Below are 23,643 nucleotides of genomic sequence, written 5' to 3' on the forward strand. Positions count from 1 at the left end.
GCGACACCAAGGGGAACACTGAGAAATCAGTGGAGAAGCACAGCCAGGCTGCGAGGTGATCTATTCCTGGCTTCCCTCAGTGCTTTGGACACGGGAGAATGCAGCATCCCAATATTTATCCATTTGGTTTGATGTCCAATGACACAAGAAACTGCTCTACAGCTCCAGAGGCGCTCGATGGCATTTAAAGCATCCCAGTCAAGGCCACCAGCATGCTCCCATCCCCACTGTCCCCTTGATGCAACCCAGCAGAGCACCCACCTTGGAGCATCCCATCAGGCTAAAACTCACCGCAAAGCCACAGCCAGCCAGGATGAGTCCCCTGGCCCTTAGCCATCTTCCACCATCGCCTCAGGACCTGGCATCATCCAAAATCTCCTTCCAAAGGAAAGAGCAAGATCTGCCCCAGTCCAACATGTGAGGCCCCGTCAAGCTTCTTATGGGGCACCCCCAAGCCCCGAATCCCAGCTGAGAGAGATGGGGCACAGCAGGAGATGTGGCGGGTGCCAGCAGTCCTTGCTCCAGTCACCGCTCCCTCCAGGGAGGTGACAGCCAGCGAGGAAGAGCCATGCACAGAGCAATGCCGAAGTAGAGCTGCAAAGCCAGCACATCCTTTGGGATACGATGGGCTCCTCAGAAACAGAGCAATATCGCACTTGTGACTGCGTCAGAGGGGAAAGAAAACTCGCTCTGAAGTTCCTAGGATGCAGGAGAGTTCATTTTCCCTTAAAAAATGAAAACCAAGCACCTCGGTTGGCCAGAAGCACTCTCCCATTGCTCCCAGTTGCTCTTTCAGTCGCCAAGTGGTGCCAGGACTAAGCGACATTTTGCAGCTGGGATTTTTGGGGTGAAAAATGCAAATGCGGAAATGCTTCATGAATTTACACCAGTTTCACAGTGTTGTTGAGAACTTAAAAAGAAAAAGGATTTCTGAAGAAGCTGAGAAGGATTTGATTGAGCATTAACAAACCAAATTGCGACTGGGGGCTGAGAGCCGTTTTACAGCATGAAATTCTCTTTCACTTTAATTTTCAAGTTAAACAAATAAAAACCCTTCAAACTGAAGCAAAACGTTGAGGCTTAGGCTGAATCAAATGCTCTGCTCAGCTCAAAGTGAAACCTCTTGCAACAGCTGACGTCCCTCCAAGAAATCAAGAGCTTTTTAATCTCTGTTTGTCCCAGCTAGATTTTCCCTCTCCCTTCCCACCCCAAACTGCTCACGCTGGTGTGGTTTTTAGCCCAGGGTTGGTGGGGACGGTGGTGTCACTGGTGATGCTGAGACCCCACAGTGGGACAGGACTCGAGCATGCCACAATGCGGAGGAAGCGAAAGAGCAATCGCAGCGGCCGAAGTCAGTCATCGTCCCTATAAATAGCTGCTTTTCTGCCCATCGCCATGCCACAGGGCTCCTGCCGCCCAACATCCTTGCTCCAGCATTGCCCCAGGGCCTGAGTCCCCCAGCTCTTTTCCAGACCCACTCCTGCCCCGTCACTTCCCCAGGGACCGCTCCAGCCCTGGGGTCATCCCTGTCCCCATCAGTTGTCCTCCGAATCGGTCACAGCACCCCAAACCTCTGTCACCAGCCTCTGCCATGCCCAGGCACCATTCCACGCTTGCCCTCGGACCATCCCAAAGCCCCTCAAAGCGCAGTGAACCCCACGGCAGACCCAGTTCCCCCAGCACGCCGCTGTGCCGGCCAAGCCTTTCCCAGAGCTGTGCTCTCCCGGCCGGTGGGGATTACAGCTCGGCACAGCCCAGCGGCACTCGCATGTGTGTGCGCACCGCTGGGTTATGCAAGCGCTGCGCGCAAGAGCGAGCAGCTCGCGAGCATCCCCGCGGATTATATCGGGGCCGGGAACGCCGGTGAGCAGAAAGTGTGCGAGAGCGGCAGCGAGAGGTGCCAGATGAGGTGCCCATGCACCGCTGGCTGCTTCAGATTTAGGGATACGTCACTCCCCCAGTCCCTCAATATGCCAAGAGACAGGCAGCAAGGCTTAAGGAGCTCAGCAAAAGCATCCTCACAGCCGTGATGGCCCCAGGAACGTCTTTCAGCAGCCCAAGCTGTAACGGCGGGTGACACGCTGGCTGGGGACTCTCTCCCAGCATCGGGACAGGGACCCTGCGGATCCAAAGCCACCAGATCTGCAAAGGGTGGAAACCTCTTGCTCTGCCCCATGGCTGGCAGGGGAAATTGGGTTTGTGGACGTGGATGCTCTCCCTGCTGGGGTGAACAGGGCTACGTGCAGCGTGGGATGGACAGGACAAGGCATCGGAGGCAGCAAGGGAAGAGGGATGCCATGCTGGGACAGCGATCGCCACTGCTCAGCCCTTCTCACCCCACGCTGCCTGCACAGCCCGCCCGGGCTGGCCAAGCTATACAGATTGTGCCCGCAATCAGGCTTTCATCCCGAAAGGCAAGGAGATTAAAAGAGAGAGAAATCCGCTGGAGAGAGACAGGCAGCCCCCACCCCAGCCAGCCCAATGAAATCCACGGGTCAGCCGGTCAAAGCGTGGTGGTGGCTCCACTCCCAAAGCTCCTGCCCAACCCTATCCCATCGGGGTGCTCCTCTCCGAGCCCTCCACCCTGCCAGGAATGGCTGGCCGGATCCTGTGCCGTGCGCCCCAGCAAGGCTGCCAGGCCTGGAGCATCCCACAGCAAATAAAAGAGACCACGATAACTGTTCTTCCTTGGGGAAAAGCTGCAAAAAGGAGCATTTACCACCAAAAATAGCAACACCTCTGCAGCGAGACAGGACAGCAGTAAGGGTGAGCTGAGTACACAGGGCTGGGGGCACTTGCAAGCCTGATTTTGATGCCTTGGGAATAAAAAAATAGGAATAAATCAGTCCAGCACCCAGTAGCTACCTCCGTCAGCCCCAGCTGTGCCAGAGGTCTGCCCTAGCACTGCCACCTTGCTTCTGGGCCACTGGCGGGCACCAGGCGAGTTTGGGGACCATGAGGACAAGCTGTCCCCAGCTCCCGGCTGCAGTGTCACACCGTGGAGCGCAGCTTTCACCCCCATCCGCAGGTATGCCATTGCCCTAAGTCCCAGCGAAGTGGCGATAAAGAGGAGCCGGGTGATTTTCCTCTGCCCTGGCCACGGCCGGGACTCTTCCAGGAGAAGCAGAGGCGCCTGTCCCCGGCTCCGATAAGCTCTCAAACTAAGCAGGGACACCTATAAACGGATTAGAAAGTGAAGGAGAGGTGCCTGATCTTCAATGAAAGGACGGATGATGAGACACAGCCTTGGGAGTCCTCGGGAGCCCTGTGAGAAGCCCAGCAGCCCGGGAAGTGGCTAATTTGGGTTAAAACTAAACCACCCAAAGCATGACTGGCTGGGCTCAGCCCCAGGCCCCCGGGGAAGGAGGGAGCAGGGTGGACGGATGCTATTTTCACTGTCAGAGCAGAGCGGGAGACCCGGAGCACCACACAAGGTATTGAAACGGGGCATTGTGGCTTGGGGCTCGGATCTTCGGTCAGCGCCAGGCATGTTCGGGGTTTGGGGTTTTCGCCCTTGGCTGCATCAATGGGGAAGGCACAGGGAAGAGCTGGAGGGAGGCCAGAAACCAGCTACACGGACATGGCTGGGAAAGCAAGGAGAGGTTTAGGAAGCTCAGGGGGAGAAGGCTCGTAGCATGAAAAAGCTGAAATGCAAAAGTCCTCAGCCCAGAGCCATCTTCTGCCTGTCCCCGTGCCGTCCGCAGCACAGACAAGGACGCAGTGAGATTGCACCAAAGCGAGCAAAATTCCCCCGTTTGTGGTAGGAGTGCAGCCGCTGCTCCAACGCACCCGAGCCTCGGGAACAAAATGGCTCCAGTTGCGAGATTAATGGCATTTTAAAGCCCCTAATTGGAGTGATTGCTCCTGATGGGCCAGGCGTGCGACAGAGGGTGATGTGGGAAGGATGCCCGTGCCGGGAAATCAGCACTGCTGACTCGGCACACGAGGGATGGAGCCCCATCTGTCTGTCTGTCCACGCTCGGAGTTGGCAGACCCACCACCCCGGTTTCTCCTTGCTGTCCCAGGAGCGGTGCAGAATTACAAGAAAGCCCTAAGTCACAGTCGAGGGGATAAACACAACCCCAGCAGTGTGTAGCATGGGATTACAAAGATTAAATCCTGCCGGGTAAACCCAGGGCTTCGACCATTCCCCACCCTCGGCACTGAGCAGTGCGGTGGCACGTCCCAGACCTCTCAGCTACAGCACCGCAACTCTGTGGGGACCAGCCATGGGGAATTGGTGTCCTCCCTTCTCAACATGCGGTCACAATGCATATTTCCAGCCCGGATTGCTCGGGGAGGAGCACTGTGCAGCCAAGCAAGCAGGAATCCAACATCTCAGTGCCCTGGTCTTGTGGGAGCGTGACCAGCAACAATGGTTCAACACTGAGCCGCCAGATCCCTCCATCCTTCCCCAAAATCTTGAGACACTTTAAAGGTCTTACCCAGTGGGTGTCTTCCCCTCGCCTGGAGCTGCTGAGGTTCCTATTTTCATGCTGCTTTTTGCAAGTGTTAACTCCAGATATATTTTTAAGTTAAATGGGAGGAATTTGGGGTGATCGTTCGATGCCAGGACCCTCCTCAGCTCCTGGGGGACCTCCAGGGAGCTCGAGGAATCTTAGGGGGTCTGCCCACCCCAAAAAGCCCGGTTCTCAGCACCCCAGGCAGCCCCAAGAGGCAGTGAAGGCACAGCAGAACGGGGCCTGGAAGGAAGAACTGCGGGGCGTTTCCGTGGCCATCGGTAGCCCTCAGCACAGGAGCCCCTGTGAAATTTGGGACCCTGTTCTCCCACTGACACAGCTGGGGACAGGGACTCCTGCCAAACCCCCAAGCCCTGACAAGACGGGGAAGAGTGCCATCCCACGCAGGACCCCGCACCAGAACACATCTGGATACACCGGAGCCCTGCGTGTCGCATCCCCGGGTTGGCACCTCCACCCAGGAGAGCAGAGGAGAAACCGAGCTGAGTGGCCAGGCAGGAGGGAGCTGGCAGCCATGCCAGGGCCCCAGGGCGCTGCTGAGAGCACCCAGACCCTGGTCAGGGCTTGGTCCTCGGCCGCATGCCCCCTGCACAAGCAGGGAGGACAGAGGGATTGGAACCGAGAGCTTTCAGCCCGATTAAGTTGCGTTCAGCACTCCCACATGAATAAATAAATCATGTAAGAAGCATTAAGGCAGCTTAGTCTCCCCGCGAAATCGCCCTGGAGTTCTGCCTTTTGGGGGCTGAGGGATGCCCCCATGGATTAGGGAGGGGGGACGGCTTGGCCACGTGGCAACCAAGCCCCGCACGGGCAAGGGGGAACGGGAGCTACAGGCAGGAGCATCCCTGGAGCATCCCTGCCTGCCCCATGCAGGGGTTTGCCCTGGACAAGCACATCTCCTGCTTGCCCCACGCGTGGATCTGCGCCAGACACACATTCCCTGCCTGCCCCATCGATGGCTCTGCCGGCACTCTGGATCCCGTCCCGACACAGCGGCATCCAGCTGCCACTGTGCCCTGAAAGGATGCAGAGTGCCACGTCCCCCAGCCACCATCCACCCCAACCTCCCCAGGCAGCACGTCCTCCGCACAGCCAGCGCTTGGCTCTTCGGTGACACTGGGGAAGGGCTGTCAGCCTCGTGGGTGGCAACCGATGAGCCTGGGTGCCCAACTCTGCCCCCAAAAAAGGGTTTCTTCAAGCAATCCAGTTTGAATCCAGTCCCAATGGGGTCTGACACGTTGCAGTAAACTGCTGGGCAAAAGGGCTCACAGAGAAGGAGGAAGAGGATGGGACAGGCCCGTGGAATGCCCCCACGCAGTGCCCTGGGGAAGAGACCCACCGCATCCTGCTTACCTGGTACATGCACATGCTGTGATTAATCCCATTGGGCTGGTGAGTGCCTTTGGGTTTGCTCCCCGCGTTCATGCCGAGCCCTCATCTCCCACGAGGGCGGCCGGTGCAGCCCCGAGGGCGAGAGGCACAGCGGACACGGGGGGCCGCCGTGCCCGCGCGTAGAGCCCCCCTGCCCACGCAGGGACAGGCAGGGCAGTGGGAGGCAGCGGGAGCTCAGGGAAATTCTCCATCTGCCGCCCGCCCTAATCACATCCCTCGCCGCGGTGCAGGGAGCCGGAGGCAGCCCCGGCTGGAGCGGGGGCACCCAGTGGGCTCGTGGGTGCAGCTCTGCCACCGAGTCCCTTTGCGCTGACCCAGTTTGCTCCGTCTGCACGCCGCCTGTGCCGAGGCACCGAGGACCCTTTATTGGAGCAGGAGCGGAGACTAAATCCGCGCGGTCCCTTAATCCGAGGCGGCTGCGGCAGGGCGGGCAGCGTGCGCTCAGGGTGACCTGGCTTGCTCTCTCCGGCGCGTGCTGGCAGGGGAGCTGGGAGCAGAGGGGACGCGAGCCCCCGGCACATGAGAGGTGGTAGTGGCCCTGCCTGCACCCAACACTTGGGTACGTCTCCGTGCTTCTCTGAGGACAGGGAGGAACTCATCCGTGGGGACCCCAGGAGCTCCCGGGGAAGCACTGTTGGGTTTTTTGCTTTCAGCAGCCTGGGCAGAGCCAGGACCAGCCCAGCTCCATGCACGGAGACACAGGCTGCCTTCCTCCCGAGCTGCTTTCCCCAGTCCAGAGTGGAGAAGGGATGCTGAGAGCTGGCCGGCCACCAGCCCAAGCTCTGTCCTGGCTTGTGGCACCAGTTTTGATCCATTAGTCATCTCCCGTCTCCTTAGGGTGCCCCAAACCCCAGCACCCAGGCAAGGAGGATCTGAGGTCTCAGCACCAGCACAGTCAGAATGGATATAAACATTCGAAGCCTCCCGCTTCCCCTGGCTGCTGGGCTCCTCCCCACATCACACCCACAATGGAGCGGTACAAAAGTCCCCCAAATCCTGCTTCCCCCAAGTCTGGGCCCTGGGCCACTGTGTGCTGCCCCACAAGACCCCGCAGGGAAGGTGGGCAGCTCGGATCCACCCTGCACAGCCCTGTGACGCTGATCCACCTCATCCTCTTCTGACCTGAGCATCTTTGTTTGTGGAGGCCAAGCTCAAGTCCAAGTCTCTGGAGTATCTGGAGGGGTTCCTGCAGGAGGAGGAGCTGGGAGCAGAGCAACGCCAGAAACTCCAGTGGAGCCATGGCAAGCCCTGATTTCCCCACGCCCTGGGCTGCTCGCTGAGCACAGACCTCTGGCAGCCTCCCTGCCTGCTGCCCGTCTGCTCCGGCTCAGGGAACAAATGGGCGCATTGCAGTGTCCCAGTCCCCACTCTGCACCCAGCTCTGTCTCCAGCATCTCCTCTCAGGACCAAGCCTGAGACAAAGAAAGTCCCATTGCCCCACCAGGCGATGGGGCTGATGGAAAGGAGCGCTCCTGGCGAGAGAAGGGGCAGGGAGCGGGGGCTTCCCTCCAGCAGTGCGGAAGGAACACGGTTCATGTCCCCATTTGGGGACTCTGTAATTGCCAGTGTGGACTCATGAAACTGAGAACTTCCTGACATCCCAAGGAGCTGGCTGGAGGCAGCAAGGCAGATCCGCTACCCGAAATGTGCCGTCTGCTCCCCAAGCGCTGTTCCCCAATGGGCTGTCCCCAGTGACCGAGCACAGGCTCTGCGTCTGCCTCGCTGTCACCCTGGGGTGTCCTCGGGAAGGTTTTGCCCCTTTTCCGTACCCATTCCCCTGTGCAACAGGGGGGATTGCAGTCCCACACCTCCCCGCACAGACTCACAAACCAACGACGGGTACAGAGGAGAAGGAGAGATGTCCGAGCTGGTTGTGGCTTGGCCTGGGAGAACCTACAGGTTTTACTATTGGCATGAGGTGCAACACACCCGGCAGCATCACTGCTATCACACCAGGTCGACCTTCATAAAGGCATGAGTTAAAAATCACATCCAAGCGGCCGATCGCCCTCGTATGCCTCAAGGAAGGCTCCCGCTCATCCCAGGGCCAGATCCTTACCTGTGGGAGTGCCGAGTTGAGTTGCCTCTGGAGCTGGTCACGCTCCCGTAGGGTCTCCTGCAAGCGGCTCTGGGTGACAGAGAGCGTCTCGCGGGTCTCCCGCAGGGTGTCCAGCAGCTTGTCCCTCTCGTCCAGCATGTTCACCATCAGCTGCTCGAAGTCGGCATCCGCCTCGGAGCCCTGTGGGGGACCCAGAGGGTCCCCCTCGCTGATGGTGGGCATCACCTCGCACATCATGGCGGGGTGCGACGGGTGGGCGAGGGTCTTGAAGGTGCCCGGTGGGGCGGGTGGTGGGTGCTGTTGAGCCACGGGGCCCTGATCACATTGCTACAGGCTCCCGCGGGTCAGGGGAGCCAGCACGGGAGGGGGCAATGGGGTGGTGAAGGTGGGGGGGATCCCCCATCCCTTCTTCTTGAGTGCTAAGCAGAAGCTGGCATCACTCCGGCGGGGATGGAGGGACGTCCTTGGCACCGACAGGGCCCTCGCAGTCTTAAATCCCCCTGCTTGGCTGCTTGTCACTGCCAGGGTCCCTTGTGTCACCTCTCTGCTGCCTTTCGGAGGGGCTGCAGCATCAGTGAGCCATGGGGGTGTTCAGAGGGGGACAAAGCGACCCTTGAGGACTCGTCCCAACAGGGAGCCCAAGCTGGCAGCAGCACAGGGAGGGTCCGGGGGATATTTGGGCTGCTCGGGCATGCTGAGGAGTCTTCTGGTGACGGTGGGCTGTTCTGCCCAAGGCTGGATGAGATGGTCACTGCTGATGTGGGAATGTGTCTCCGTTTGGCATCACAGCTCTTCAAACACACAGCGGTGACCTACAGGAGAGGGGGACAGAGATCAAATCCCTCCTGCTGCCCCCAAAATGCCCAGGCCACCTGCCTAGCACCCTTTGCCCCCCATCAAACCCTGGAGGGCTGCAACAGATGGGCTCAGCACCCACAGGAACGGGCTGTGTCAGGTTGTACCACCCTGCACGCATGCGGTCACTACGCTGCATCCAGGATGGTACCAAGCTGCAGGGAACAGCATCCCCAGGACCCAAAATCCTGCAATCGTCTTTGGCATTCACATATCCTGGGCCAGGATCCCGTCCCCACTGCAGAGTGCCTGGCTGCCGAGGGACCCTGTGGCCCAAGTGTCCTCCAGCCGCAGAAACTCTCCGTTTGCAGAAAATCAGGCTCAAACCTGAGTTTGGCCCAAACCTGGCATGAAGTCGCAGCAACAAATGAGTTGAATGATCAGATTAATGTTCACCCCCCCTCTCCCTGTGGCACCAACGGGGACAGATACGGTGGGACCGGCCGTTCAGTGATAACCGAACTTCAGCGCATCTTCCGTTGGTCAAACCTCTACCCAGGGGATGGAGGCAGCAGCATCCCTGAATTACTGCCCAAGCACAAGCACTGTTCCCCAGCCGGTGCCAGGGACAAGAGGCTGGAGGGGAGAGGCAGAGCCACCAATTTGGGCAGCACCCTGTATTTAAGCTGGATTAAAGCACGGCTGGACCTGGGGACTTGGCCCCGGGGGCGATGCTGGTACCCGCAGCCTCGCCTCCACTTCTGCAGCCCAAAACTGTCGTAGGCAAAGTGCCAGACGGGGATTTCTACTGACGCAGCCCTTTGGGTGAGCTTCAGCCCACTACAGCTGGACGAGGGTCTCCGACAGCGAGGGTCGGCATGCTGCTGTCACCCCAGCCGCCCTGGGGACCTGCCCATCACCTTATCACCATCTTTGCCAGGCTTTGTCTGCAAGGGGACAAACCATGGGCAGGACTCGAGCCGAACAGCAAAACACAACTTGGCAAGCTCCGGGCGAGGGCCCCTGGTCTAATGCCGGTTATGGGGCAGTCCTGCTTAAGTTTTTAAATCTTTACAGCACATAGAATGCTCAAGGATAGGTCTGAATATCCTCGTATCACTCCCCTTTCAAACCAACATACGCACACGGACAAAAAGGACCTGCACGCAGTCATGGGCCAGATCAGCCTGTTCTGGCCCTTTGGACTGGAATAAAAGCTCGTGTCTCAAACAGCTCGGCGGCACAGCGGGGCACTTCTCCCCCGTTCAAAGGCGGCGTGCGTAAGGAGATGCTTTTGTGCACACCCAGACGTGCAGACACACGCTGCCGGGGCCGGGGGGGAACCGTAGCTCCGTTCTTGGGATGACATTGGCTCACCAGCTGATGGGAAGTTTGACACAAAAAAACCTCTAAAAATAGAGAAGCTCTGGCAAAAGCACCAGCCCCTCAATGTGCATCCAGTGTGTTATGCTGAAAGTCGGCTCCTGCACGCTGGGGACATGGGACAGGGTTGTCCCGCAGGTGGCTGCCCGACCTCCTCCCCCTTTACAGATTTAAGTTGCGTTCCTCAAGTGGGATAAAAGCTGTTATGGGCATGTAACGCTGTCCTGAATGTTTCAGGCTTGTTCACGCTCCTTCCTGGCTGTTGGGACATGGATGACTGGGATAACTGTGCACTGAGGACATCCCATCCCCGCAGCATCCCTGCAAAAAGGAGGCTGGTGGAAGAAAAGGCATAGAGCGAGGGACCATTCCAGCCCCCTGCTCTCCGTGGGTTGAGTTGGACATGAGTCTTGTCCCCATAATTAAGCAGGTAAAATGTTTTCCAGTCCTTCTTCACCTAATTAGCAGCCCCAGTGGTACCCACACACGAGCACACGTGGAGGGCAGATGCCCCAGGCTCTAGGGAGACTCGGGGCCAAGAAGAGCAGAAATTAGCCTTACCCCAGGGCTAAGCCCTATTAATTTGAGTGCAAAACCCAAATGACGTGACTTCCACGCACCATTTCACCGCTGTGCCTCTGCTTGTGGGATGAGCATGAAGAAAGTATGTCCACGCCGTGGAAAGCCAGACAGCTCCCGAGTGTGACGTGAATGGCAAAATCAGCCATGTGGCCACATCCCCACCTCGGCTGTTGGCGAGGAATTGAATGAATTAGCAGGTGAATTAAGACATATCAATCAAGGCACGGAAGGAAGAGCCCTGCAGGCACTCAGCGAGGGGAAATGCTGCAGGAAATGGCCAAGACATAAATCTGACGGGAGCAATGATGGGATGGAAATTTATCCCAGCTGCAAAGGACAGACTCGCTTACCACGAGCAGACTCTGCAGATGCCAGTCCCAGCAGGGCCGTGGCAGCTTCCCACACCCCGTGGAGGTAATCCAAGGGGCTGGACCCACACAGTGCAGGAGGAGGCACAGATTTACCCCATGCATCACCCAAGGGCTAATTTTCTTTTTGCTTCCCCCACGGTTGAGCTCGTGCACGGCTGCTTGGGAGATTTGGGTAAGCCCACATGCTACTTTGCTTCACCGCAACCTGCTCCTGTACACAGTTATATCTTGTTATATCTGCTGTGCTTGTGAAAGGAGACTGGGGGTGATAAGCACAGCCTGACACCTCAGCCTGGGGAGGGTGATAACAGGATCACGGGGACCTTGCACAGCACCGATGCTGGTCCAGGATGAACTCATCCCATCTCACTGGTCCCCAAAAGCATCTGTGCTCTGTCCTCCTGAGCAGGCTCAGCAAAGACGTGATACAGCATAAAACTGTCTGTCCAGGACAAGGCAACGCTTAGTGACTCAAAGTTCCTCCATGCCGAGAGCTTGGGGGATGTCTTCATTGGAGGATGGTGACATTCTCCCCTTGCATCCCGGGCCACCAGGCATGGGTGCTATGGAGGATACACACCGTGGCGTAAGGCAAGGAGAGCTGCTACAATCCTCTGCAGCTGGAGAACCACTACAAGCAGGGATGAGACTTCCTACCACCACAAAGAGCAGCCAAAGCCCCCCTCATCCTGGCCTGAAGCCCCCAGGCAGGTGGTGGGCAGCCAGCCCAGGGCTTTCAGGGCTCTCCGCACTCCCCATGACACTGCTGCACTGTGAGCATCCTTCTGCCAGCGGGTCCTTGGCAGGTAAATCCAGGCTGATGCTCTGCCACCTCCAAGCATGGCTCTGGAAACAATTCAGCCACGTGTGCCCACCTCCTGGCTGAAACCACGGCAGACTCCAAGAGTGGAAAACTCCCTGCACTGCGGAGGCACCGTCCACATCCATAACTGCTACGGACAGACACTGAGCTGCCTCTAGCGTCCCCGTCGCAGAGCCGTTCCACCAACAACCACCAGGCAACTCTCCTACCCCATGCACTCGGGAGCGATTATTTCTGGATTCAACCACAGCAGCTTTCACTGCCAAATCAAAGCAACAGCAAAACCACAAGGCCCAGGAGTTGGCCAGCTAATGGGAAGGACCATCATCTGGGGCCAGGGTGGTTGCAAAGGTTTTATTCGTGATGCCAAGTGAGGAAGCCAGGACCAGGCTGGGTTTGATACCTGCTGTCTTCAAGCCTTTTGGAGCGGGAAGTGTGTTCGGCGAGCAACAGGCACGGATGAGCGTGCAGGGGTGTGCGCACACGCAGGGACATGCACACATGCAGCAACGTCCACGCATGCAGGGACGTGCACACGAGGAGGAACGTGCAGGGCTGTGCAGGGACACGTGTGCAGGAAGCTCCTGCCTAGGGTCAGCTCCCTTCGACACGAGCATCCCCTCATTTCTGTACCACCTCAAACCTTGGGATTTTCTCCGTTCTCTAAAAGCAACAGAAAATCACCCATTCCCACGCACCTCTTCCCCCGGGAGCCCAGCTGGCGCTTGCATACACAAGATGCCATCCCCGCATAGCGAAGCTCAGCATTTCTTAGGCAGACCTGCACGTCCAACCAGTCACTTTTAAGGACCTTGGGGATGTCAGTGTGGACGACAGCCCAAACACATCACACACTTTGCCAGTGACTTTAGCAGCAGCGAGGGCAGACCGAAAGCAGCCCTTCGGCACTGGATGTCGGAGGGGTCTGAGCTTGCTCGCAATTAGCAGCAAAACGCTGCCTGTGAATCTCAACCTTTCAACTGTATCTGGTAAAACTACATAAATGCTACTGCCCGGGTTTAGAGGGCCTTAACTGATGGGATAATCATTGGGTAGAGGAGTGAGGATGCGAGGAGACAGCTGGTGAGCTGAGAAAACAGACACTGTGCAGCTCTAGCCCTTTGCTGGGTATTTTTAGTCCCACGGGGCTGCCAGGCACAGACTTGCTGGAAGCAGGTTTGTTGCCAGTGAAAACGTGCTGGCTTTACTATCCCTTCCCCCCCCAAAATGATGCTTTCCCCACTCTTTGGGATGGAAAACAGCACAGTCACGCGCTGCCCGCTTGGAGAGGCCGGTTTGCAACGACGGTGCCCAGACATGGAGCAGCTGATGGAGAGCAGAGGGGCTTTTTTTGCCCTTGAGCTGATTATTTGCTCGGCACGACTCCGTAGCGAGCCAAGCTGCCTGCGGGATGCTCGGTCCCAGGGAGCACCCTGCCTTTCCCTTTTCCACCAGGGCGAGAAGTACACCCAGCATTTATCCACACACAAACCCGCCTGTGCACCAAGGCAGAGACAGGCTTGCATTTTTTCCCTGAACAACTTCACTTTCATCTCAGCCCTGACAAGAGAAAGAAAAAAAACCTCCATGGCTCTGTCAGCAAGATCATCAACCCAGCAGGCAGCTGGCAAAGAGGGTTTAACATGCACCTCGGAGGCAACAAGCTCGCGGAGATTGATCATCCCATAAAAACGTCAGTTTGATCTTTTCTGCTCCTAGAAAATCCCCGTCAGCCGCCCAACCTGGCCTCAAAAGAGCAGCGCAGTCAGGGCGGCAGAGCCCACACCAGTACCCGTTGCTTGCAGCTCACCGGCGCGAGGACGGCTTCCCCTCTGGCGAACCGTCCGAAGACGGGGTCCCAGTGTCCCACGCTGACCCCTTCCCAGCCAGACCCAGGAGGAGGAAGAAGGGTGATGCCCTTTTGCTGTTGGTTTTTCCTTGCAGGACTTCTTTTTTTGCCTTTTCCTTGTGATTCTGCGTTAAACGTGATTACACGGACAGGCTGCAAAAGTATCGTATCCTGACGTTTCCAGCAAGCTTATCCCAATCGCTGTTCCTGCAGATGGAGCCATGTCCCGGCGTAAGTCCTTCCCACCCTTGTTGAAGTCAGACACCACTTTGGAGCAGCCAGGACATGTTGAGCCACCGGTCCCCTGGGTCTGCCCTGGAAAAGGTCAGTCCTGACCCACCGAGCCGTTGAATGGCTTGCGGATGTCAGAGCAGGAGAATCCTCAACATCTCCACCAACCCATGGAGCCTGCTTTCCATTTTACCCTCGGTGGGAGACGTGGTAATTAGAGGCTGAGAAAACTGAGATTATTCCCGCGCACAAGACAAAGAGGATGCTGAAGTGCCCTGGCTCAACAGTGGAAATTGCCATTTTAAGCGCAGAGCCTAGAAATGGAAATCTTCACCCGTGGCAAGTCTCGGAGATGCCTTTGCCACACGCTCGTGCGGGTCACGGGCTGAGATTTCACCTCCCAAGGTGTTTCTGCCCTGAGACCGCAGGAGAGCTGCTGCTCATGCCATGGTGTCTGGATGAGGCTTGTCTGCATCAGAGACGGCCAGCTGAGCTCCACGTGTGCCAGGAGCTGCTCCATCCCTCTCTACAGCCCCACAGACCCCGAGGGCCCCTCTCCGTCCTTTCTTTCCTCCCTCTGTCCCCCGTGCTTGGGCACAGACCCCTATCTATATACTCCACAGGTTTCTTCCAGTTTTACAAGCCTGGACCTGAGCAGCCCTGTCTGCAAGCTGAAGCACCCTGGCTTCTCCATCCTGGGCGATCCATGGGGAAAAAGCTGCATTTCAGTAAGAAAACCAATTGGCAGATACAGCCTCATCCCAGCATCTCTCCTGAGTCCTTCATTCACTCCCGGGATGCACTGTGGCCTCTGGGGACCCCTTGTCCCCTGAGAAGGACAAGGAAGATCCAATTTACCATAGGGCCCATATGGTGATGGTGCTTCCACATTCCCTAACGCAGCCCCGTCAACGGCAGGGTACCGGCGCAGATGGTACCCGGCTGATGCCAGGGACAGCCCGTGGCCAGGACACCCAGGGATAATAAGGGAAATGAGGCATTCTGGCTAGAAATAAGGTGCCAATTTTTAGCGGCACAGGATTAGATTCACATACTAAAGGGTGAAATGGATTCGCAGAGGGAGAGTCACCGCTGCGGAGATCTGCGCTATGGATGTGATCGAGACCTGAGAAAAGATGTGCCTCCTCTCCCATCCAGGCCCGGAAAGTCACCTCGGGTCCCCTCACCTGCAGCAACGTGTCCTTCACTCCCCAGGGGACAATGCCCAACTTGTCCCTTGCTGGAGATGCAATCCTGGCAAGACAGGACATTTGGGCAGCGTCTCCAGGTTTTTGACCTGTCTCAGAGGTGGCAGGGAAGCAGCGGGTGCCCCTAAAGCATGGGGACAGAGGACACAGCAAGCAATAAAAGACAGCTACTCCCAATATCTTACCTTAATGGGCACGCTTCTGCGCCAAAGGCTTGCTCCAAAACCAAAAAGTGGTTCCCATCCTCAGCCCTTGCTCACTCCGTTAAGCCAGAGGAGAAACTGGGAGGAAAAATGTCCAGATCTGGCTGTTTCTTTGCAGGGAGAAGTAAGTGTTAGTATTCAACCGATATTTATAGTTCCCAGTGGGAGGGGAGGCATTACACACAACTTCCAGTGGGTATTTTCAGAAAGCCACCTGCTCCTTGCCATTGTGCAGAAACACAATTGCTCCACAACAAAAAGCTCGTCAGACGATGAGCCGAAATCTCTGCCGGGTCCTCCAGCGCGGATACGGGGCGCACAGTGCGGAGGACGGTGAACACCCCTACCAGGGGCTGGCACCTAAACTCGGTCATGTATGCCAATTTACAGGACCGTGTCACCCCTCAGAGAGTGTTGTATCGGTCGTGTTATGGTTCCTGACTCAGTTTCCCCATTTCCAAAATGGGCTAAGTGTCCTCAACTGACCCCAGAGAAAGGCATAATCTCAGTTTATTGCAAGGAGGAATCTGGCACAGGAAGGGACTGCTGGGGTAGACACACCAACACGCAAACCTCCTGCCTTTGCACTTTGGGGTAAGATGACAGACGGGAATGAGCCTTGGAGGGGCTCCAAACTGGATGATCCCGCTGACAAGTAGGATCCCAAAGCCTGGCCAAGAGACTCAGCAAGCCCAGGCTCACCTTCAGACTTCATCTCCGGGTTTGCAACAGCCAAAAACACGACTGAGGGGAGAGGACGACAGGTCTGAAGTTGCTGGTAAACCTGTGAGGATCCCAGTGTGGCCAGGAGCTCACGCGGGAGCCCAGCCAGCGTGCTGGTGAAGCAAGGGAATATGGTCCCCGTAACAAGCCCATGAGCTGGATTTCACCCTGCTGCAGACCTGCCCCAGCAGGCAGAAGGGGTTACCCCAAACCATTAGAAGCGCAAACCAAAACCCCCAAATCCTGTCACCACAATCCCACTCCAGTCACCTGCACCGCTAACGTTTTGTAGTGGATTTCCACAAAAACCTGGCAGCATCGCTGAAACTACAGGACTGCTGGCAATGCCGGAGAAATACCGATTCCTTCAATGGGTGAGCAGTTGGGAAACCACTTTGTGCTGCGAGCCACACTCCCTGGAAGGGAGGAGAAGGATGCGCCTGATGCATGACACGGAGCTCACATCCCTCTTCCGGGATGTGGTCTGCACTCAGATCCATCCACAGACACAAGGAGGGGTATTAACAGCAACCGACCTGACGCAAAAAAGCCACAACGCTGGTTACAATCATTTCCTTTTTCAATAGCTGGTCCGCTCACCGTCCCTGTGCGTGCACGCGGCTGTTTCATCCTTTTTTTCTATAACTTTGCAACCAAACCCTACGTCCTTTGCTCTGTTAGGACAAAGCCTTTGACTTCTGCTTCATTCAAGGTTAGTTTAAACAAGCAGCAGCACGAAATGCAATCGCCACGGCTCTTCTAGAAGCAACATGTCGAGGTGAACCAGCCCCTAGATGAATCTGCAAGTGAAAGTGAGCACTGGGATCCCAGCAATCGGGCTGGTTTCCAGCCCAAGGTGGATGCAGACTCTTTGGAGAGGGAACAAGGCACAGGGAAGCAGTCTACAACCATGGGGAGAAAACCGTGCGCTTGTCACAAAGGCAGCATCACTGCAAAAGTCTCCTCACCTTTGGGAAGGTGAGGTTTTGTGCCTCAGTTTCCCCACTAGCAGCGCTTAACTTCAATCGTTGCTGAGACTTGGAGGGATGGCTGGTGATTTTCCATGATTTCACTTAAGATTTTGCTATGGGTACATCCCTCCCACCCCCATGACACTTTTGATGAGGAGTTATTTCATCTGGGAGCCTGACGCCCCGGAGCTGGGGGCCCTCCTCCTCGCTGCCAAACCAGCCCCTGCCCTGCTTTAGTCACACACCGCGAGCACTTGCTGGTGCTAATTTATTCAGCGACGGGGGAAGAGTCGCCAGCACGAAGGGGGGCTGCTGAAATCTGCACCGCGGGTGCACCCAAGCCCCGTGAAAAGATGCAGAGGTGCCTCTTCACCCACCCGGGCCCCGGTACCCACATTACAGCAGGCAGCTCGGGCTTCTGCACCCAACCCGGGGCACACGGGAGGCTGCTGCTTGTAAAGAAACCCCACGGCAAACACCATGTGCATCCTAACGCAGCGGCCGCTCGCCCTAAGCAGCCTGCATGCCTCGTCTGCCCAAGATCCAGGGTTTCCACCGCATCGCTCAGCTCGCTGGCATCTCTTCCGCACCCAGGAGCATCATCCACACCCTGAGCACGGCCCTCCGTGCAACGAGCCTCAGCAAGAATAATCGCTCCCACACATCTGCTGCACATCTGCCCATGTCCCGTTATAAAATTTGGCCGCCAACTCCATGAACGGTGGAAAGGGAAAGCGGCTCAGTGAGCTCCCCAGGGTCCAGAGCAGCACCCCGCTTGGGCAGGTCTTAAACATTTTGCCACTATCCTTCACCGGACCACAGATTTTGAGTGGTGTTGAGGAAGAGCCCAGGGAGGTAATTCGGAGAGCCAGAGGAGAGGCAGACTGGGCTTTCAATGTGAAATTTGGGAAGTATTAGAGGGTATTCAGAGCCATAGAGGACAGACCAGGGAAATGCCTAGTGCTGCTGGCTCCAGTTTGGACCGCGCCAGACTCAGAAACACGTCCCTGCATCACACTCAGGGCGGTTTCGCAGCCAACACAACCTGAAAGGGAAAAGCAATGGTCCTGGAGCACAACCCACACCATGGGGAGGCCTCCAGAGCTCAGCAATTCACCATCGACCACTTCAGCACGCAAGCAGAGATAGCGGCGGTGAGACCTGGGCCCCAAGCCCTCCTCGTGCTCCCCATTCCACCTGCAGACAATCCAGGGGCTCCCCAGATGCATCAGGACATCGTTTTCCTCCATCCTCCCAAAACACAGGAGGTTTTAGTCCTTCCTATTCAAGAAGAGCAGTGACATCTCGGCTTGGGCATTGGATGACCCCAACGAGAGGCAACTTGGATGGTTTTGGTAACTCAAGAGATGTGTGGGGAGGTTCCCCCTTGTATTCATCCCTTCTGCTTTCCCTTCCTTGTGCGAAGTAACTTTAGCAAGTTATTTAATCCCTTTGCTGACGGCGCAGCTAATTACTAAACAGCTTTCGCCCAGCTGCAGACACGCCTTGGTGGGGAGCGGGATACCAGCGGGATTCTCGGCTCCGTGCAGTCAGGCTCCGAGGATGATCGAGCCAGATCCAGTACCAGGACAGCTCTGCAACATCCACGGGGAAAAAAACCCAGACATACCCCGTGCATCTCCACCCCTACTGGGACACATGGGTGGGTGGATGGGATCTGAGAGCTGCGGTTGCTCAGCTCCGTGTAGGGAAAGGCAGGATTGTGGGGTTAAATCTCCGCCTGGTCGAAACCTGCTCTTCCTCCCAAGCATCCTCATACCGGGGATAACCACAACCTTCCCTGGCCAAGTCGTGGTCCTTTGGCATCTCGGCTGCCCCCTACATGGTTTGGAAGGGGTGGATGAAGCCGGCAGAGGAGCACAGAAGGCAGGACTGGTCCCGGTAAGGAGCAGGCAGAGATGGAGACAAACTGCAGCACGGCCCCTGTCCACCCCCAGCCCAGGCTGGAATAACCCTGCTGCCGCCCCCATGGTGCCCGGGTGCCTGCGAGGGCCCAGGCAGCCGGGTGTCAGCTCCCGGTGTCTCATCCCTGTGGTTCATGGCAAGCGACAGGACATGGCATGGCATGGCAGAAGCAGCCATGCAGGGACATCTGAGGACAGTGACATTTAAAAGGCGGCCGGGGGCAAGGCGCAGACACTAGATCTGTCTGCTTCTGTCTAACCCGCATTAAGCAAGTCTACATCTTCAACCCAAACTCTTCGTTATGCAAAATTAGCCCGCAGATGAAGCTCGCCCAGCACACAGCCTCCAGCCATAGCAGCAGGAAAGTGCCAAGTGCCGGCCTCGGCTGGACAGCGCTGCAGGAAGGCTTCTCCTGCATTTGTCTTGCATTTTAAGCCTTGTTTCTTGCAAGAAGGAGTTTTTGGTGGAGACTCTGCCCCTGCACAGCCCCAAACACCATGAAGCAGAGGACTATGTTCCCAGCTCACTGCGCCAGTGAGGCGGAGGTCCTGAAGATGCTGTCCTTTGAGAACTGAGTTGAGAAGGAAAATCCAAGTTGTCTCCCTTTAGGAGAATGGTGGAATTAGCTCAACCCGTATTAGCCATCAGAGAAACCACAGAGAGCACCTCAAAAATACCCTGCCATGGAAAAAGCTCCATCTGGAGCTCATTCCTCCTAGATATAGTCCACAAGGAAGATATAAGGGACGCAGAAGTCCAGTTCCCTCTAGAGATCCCAAGTACTGGAGAAGATCAGGAAGAATAAATCAAGCTTTTTGTGAATGTCACGAGCTGCATTAGGCCCAGCAGGGAGCTTTGAGCAGAGCCCCCGAGGGCTTTGCCCAGCTCCACCAGCCCCCTCCTTCCCCTCTCTCTTCATTAACTAGCACCCCCGTACCCCAGCTAATCACCCCCATGGCTTATGGGGCAGAAAGGCCACCTCCTGCAGCCCAGGCAGGCAGAGCAGGACTGGGTGGGCCTGGAGGGCAGAGGAGCCACAGACACCAGCCAGCTCCTTACCCAGTATGGTCCCAGGGCACCTGAGCCGCCGGGGATGGCGTTCCCATCCCAGCTGGGAGCCTGGGTGTATCAGTGGAGAGGGACGGGGGTGCCACAGGGCAACCGTCCCCTTAAGATGTCCCCGAAGAGGCCAGCGAATGTGCTGGCACTTACAGGGCATCCAGGGATAAGTGAGCATGCTCCATGCTATCCATGCCCATTCGGTGATCCCGGCACCCATCCTGCTTGCCACAGTCCCAATGGTGCATGCCCAGCATTGCCTTCATCCTTGTTCCTCTGCACCAGCACCCGATCTAGGGATGCTCAGCACAGCGCTGGATAAGCAGAGAGACCAGCCAGAGGAAATACAGTGCCCCAGCACTGTTCTCTTGGTTTGGGGGATTTGAAAAAACAGCGCAAGCTTCAAATTGAGGGATCTAACACAAAATTGCTCCAGAAAGTGTGGGGAGTGTCATGGTTTGCAGTGGGGTGGCAGCTCTTCTCTGTGTCAGTCAGCAGAGCTCTCATCTGAGCATTTATCGTCACAAAAAGCAGCGCTGGGCATTAGTTCAGCTCAATTTCCAACTCGTTCCCTCTTAAAATGTCAGCTCCATGGAGCTAAGCTAATGCAGTGAGCTCTGTGTCCTTGCCGGCAGCACCCAGTGCACCCCGGGCAAAGCCCCGTGCCTGGTACAGAGAGCCCCGGAGCTCGTGCCCTTGTCCCCACTGTGCTTCCCGCAAGGTCCCATGGCCATGCCCAGCTCACCCAAGAAGACTACAAAGGTGGTGGCCCCAACCATGCCATCATCGAGCCTGGCCCGTGTTTCCGTCCATCACCTCCAAAGTGCGTCCAAGAAGCATCCGCCCCCGTTACGCCCATCGGCACAAAGCCCCTCGACACAGCACTTTGCAACCCCCCCCAGCACTTCGAGGAGCTCCTGCACACACTGAGTTGTGGCAAGTGGCCACAGCACTGGCGCCAGGGGCAATCTCCCGAACCACCCCAGGAGGAGGTGAGAGCAGGATTTGGCCGATCCATGTGAGACATCACCAGGAGAAGGGGGAACCGCGTCTGCAGCTCAGCAGGCTTTCAAAGAAATTAAATGTAGGTAATTACATTTGTGCACGACTGGCTGGAAGAGACACAGGCGCGGTGGTTTCCATCCTGGTCCCTCCATCTGAGCAGTGCTCCTGTGGGCACTCAAAAATGTGGTGGCCAGGAAACCTTAAAATCCCTGGAGGGGGGATGAAGGGAAGGGGATGACCCAATGCGTTGGCAACACATCTGCTGCCTGAGATGACCATGTCGTGCGCCCACCCTATTAAAAGCAAGCAGTATATTAAAGCTCACAAGCCAACAGGACACCCATGGGGTTGGGAGTCCCTCTTCACACACAACTCAAGCACAGCAGCTGAGCCAACATTTTCTAGAAGGTTTAGTGACCATTTTTGCAGACAGCTTTAAATTTCTGGCTTCTTTACGACACAATTTTGGACCTTGGGCATCCTACAGTTCCTGCAGATGTCAGACCAAGCAGAACCCAGCTTCACCAGCACTGGCTTAGGGATGGTTCACCCGAAGCAGCCCATCCCCGAGATCCACCACGTCACCGTCGCAGTGCCAGCGCTGTGCTGCTGCAATGCTGCAGTCCCTCCAGGGCAACGTAGGGGAAAAAAAAATAACATGTGTCAGGGGTTGGTGGGATGCTCACCCGAGCAGAAGTGGCTCCCTGCCCAGCCTCCCATGCCGTGCCCTCCTCCCACCTTCCCAAGCTCAGATGCTGCCTGCAGCCACCAGCCCACCTGAGATGACCTTTACCTGCGGTGCCGATACAGGGGCATTCGCCGAGCAACGCTCAGGACGTGCACACCTGATAGACAGAGCTCCCTGACCTTGTCTCCACTAGGTAAATGCACCAATGTATCTTAACCAATTTTGGAAGGGGCCTGGTTTGGACAGCTGCAAGCCCTTCCCTGCTGAAATACAGTGATTCAAGGCCAGCTTGTCTGAAGCGATGCTTGCTGCTGGGTTTCACCTTGCTACCACCCACATTAGGACCTTCAGTCTACGCAGACAGAGCAGCAACACCTCCCTGACGCAGAAATCCACCCAGTGCAGGAGCTCAAAAGGATTGAATTTACCCCGGACCCAGCATCCTGAAAATGGGAGGTGGGATTTTTATGCATTGTCCTTTGCAAAGGGCTTGGCCCTGCTGAAGGACATGGTGGACTTCAGGCTTGACTAGCCTCAGGCAAAGCGTTCACGGCACCCTGTAGATCTGCCATCCTCACAGCATAGCATGAAGTGCTGTCCAAAGACCCTTTCTCCCCTCCAGCATCACAACCACACCGGCCGGTCACCACATTTCAGCTCGGCAGAGCCTCCTCCACCTATTTGGACCTGCTCAGAGCTGACAGCCCAGGATAACTCAACGGCTGGGCTCATATCCAGCAATGCACTGCATCCTTACAGGCGATGCAACACACAAAACCTCTCCCAAGGTGCTTCCACCCCAGACATGGAGTCAACCTGAACAAGACTCATCTCTCCCTACAGCCACCTTCCTCCCAGCCACTGGGTCCCTGTGGCACCTTTGTAGGTCCTAAATCCTTCCATGCATGGAGCAGGCATAGATACGAGCCCACCTTGCTCCTAGATCTCAAGGGATTTCCAAAGAACAGCAGCCAAGCCCAAGGGCTGAAAGAAGATAAGGACCAATTCTTCCAGAGATACGGAGGAATCTAGTTCCTGAGGCCCAAGAACCGAATACCCTCCCAGATTAGGTCTCACCATCTCCTCTGTCCTTTGCGAAGCATATGGCCATCCTCTAGCTGTGTCTGGTCTGAGGAACATGGGACAGGACAAGACAAGAGGGTTTCTGGGTCATTCTTGGTCTCATGAGGGGGAACAGATGGGTTTTCTGGTGGGATTGATGTTCTGAAAAGCAATTACACATGAAGACATCCCCAATAGACTATGCTGTACTCTGGCCCAGAGCCCAAGTCATCCTGGGTTTGGATTTTAATTAGCCCCGTTTTGGTATCTGTTCTCTACTTCCCTCCAGATAATGATTTAATTATTACAGACATGTCTTCAAATTAGCAGCTTCCTCGGTGGATTATTCAGCTGGGATCTCCTCAATTACAGAGCCCATCTCACCGCCATCAAAAGAGAGGCTGGAGAGAACAAAGGAAAACCAAAACCCTTCCTGGAAAGACAAACCACACAAGCACCCAGCTCCTGAGCAGAGGCCACTGCCAAGCCCTTCTACCTTTATCCATGTCTCACAGTTGGTTAAGAAACCTAGCTCCAAAACACACCCCAACCATCTGCATCATGCATGACCATGGTGGCATCAAGGCTGGTCTTGTCTTCGCACCATCAAGCCTTCTTACTCAGCAGACCACAAGTAGGTGGAGAGGCCAAGCAAGGTGAAAGGGATGCACCATGAGCTGGGACACAGAGCCACTGCTGTGCATCCCCCCTAACGGGACTGCATGTTTGGGGATCCCCTAGGAGAAAGGAGCCCATGGGGACCTGGTGAGGACCACACTCATTGCTAGGCTACAAGTGCCCTTGTGCTCTCTGCAGGGTTGGTGCCACCCAG

General features: G+C 56.5%; 2 protein-coding genes across 2 annotated transcripts in view; both read right to left on the minus strand.

Annotated features, from left to right (window-relative positions):
* Positions 1 to 8,169, minus strand: part of PPFIA4 (PTPRF interacting protein alpha 4) — a 31,656-nt gene extending 23,487 nt beyond the window's left edge. The window contains exon 1 of the mRNA XM_050911188.1: positions 7,933 to 8,169. Coding sequence (XP_050767145.1) covers positions 7,933 to 8,169 — 237 coding nt within the window. The remainder of the gene's footprint in view (positions 1 to 7,932) is intronic.
* LOC127026358 (guanine nucleotide-binding protein G(i) subunit alpha-3) overlaps positions 1 to 23,643 on the minus strand; it is a 378,524-nt gene that overhangs the window by 311,577 nt on the left and 43,304 nt on the right. The gene's annotated exons all lie outside the window — the stretch shown is intronic.

Source organism: Gymnogyps californianus, chromosome 27 (genome assembly GCF_018139145.2).
Source record: "Gymnogyps californianus isolate 813 chromosome 27, ASM1813914v2, whole genome shotgun sequence".
NCBI lineage: Eukaryota > Metazoa > Chordata > Aves > Accipitriformes > Cathartidae > Gymnogyps > Gymnogyps californianus.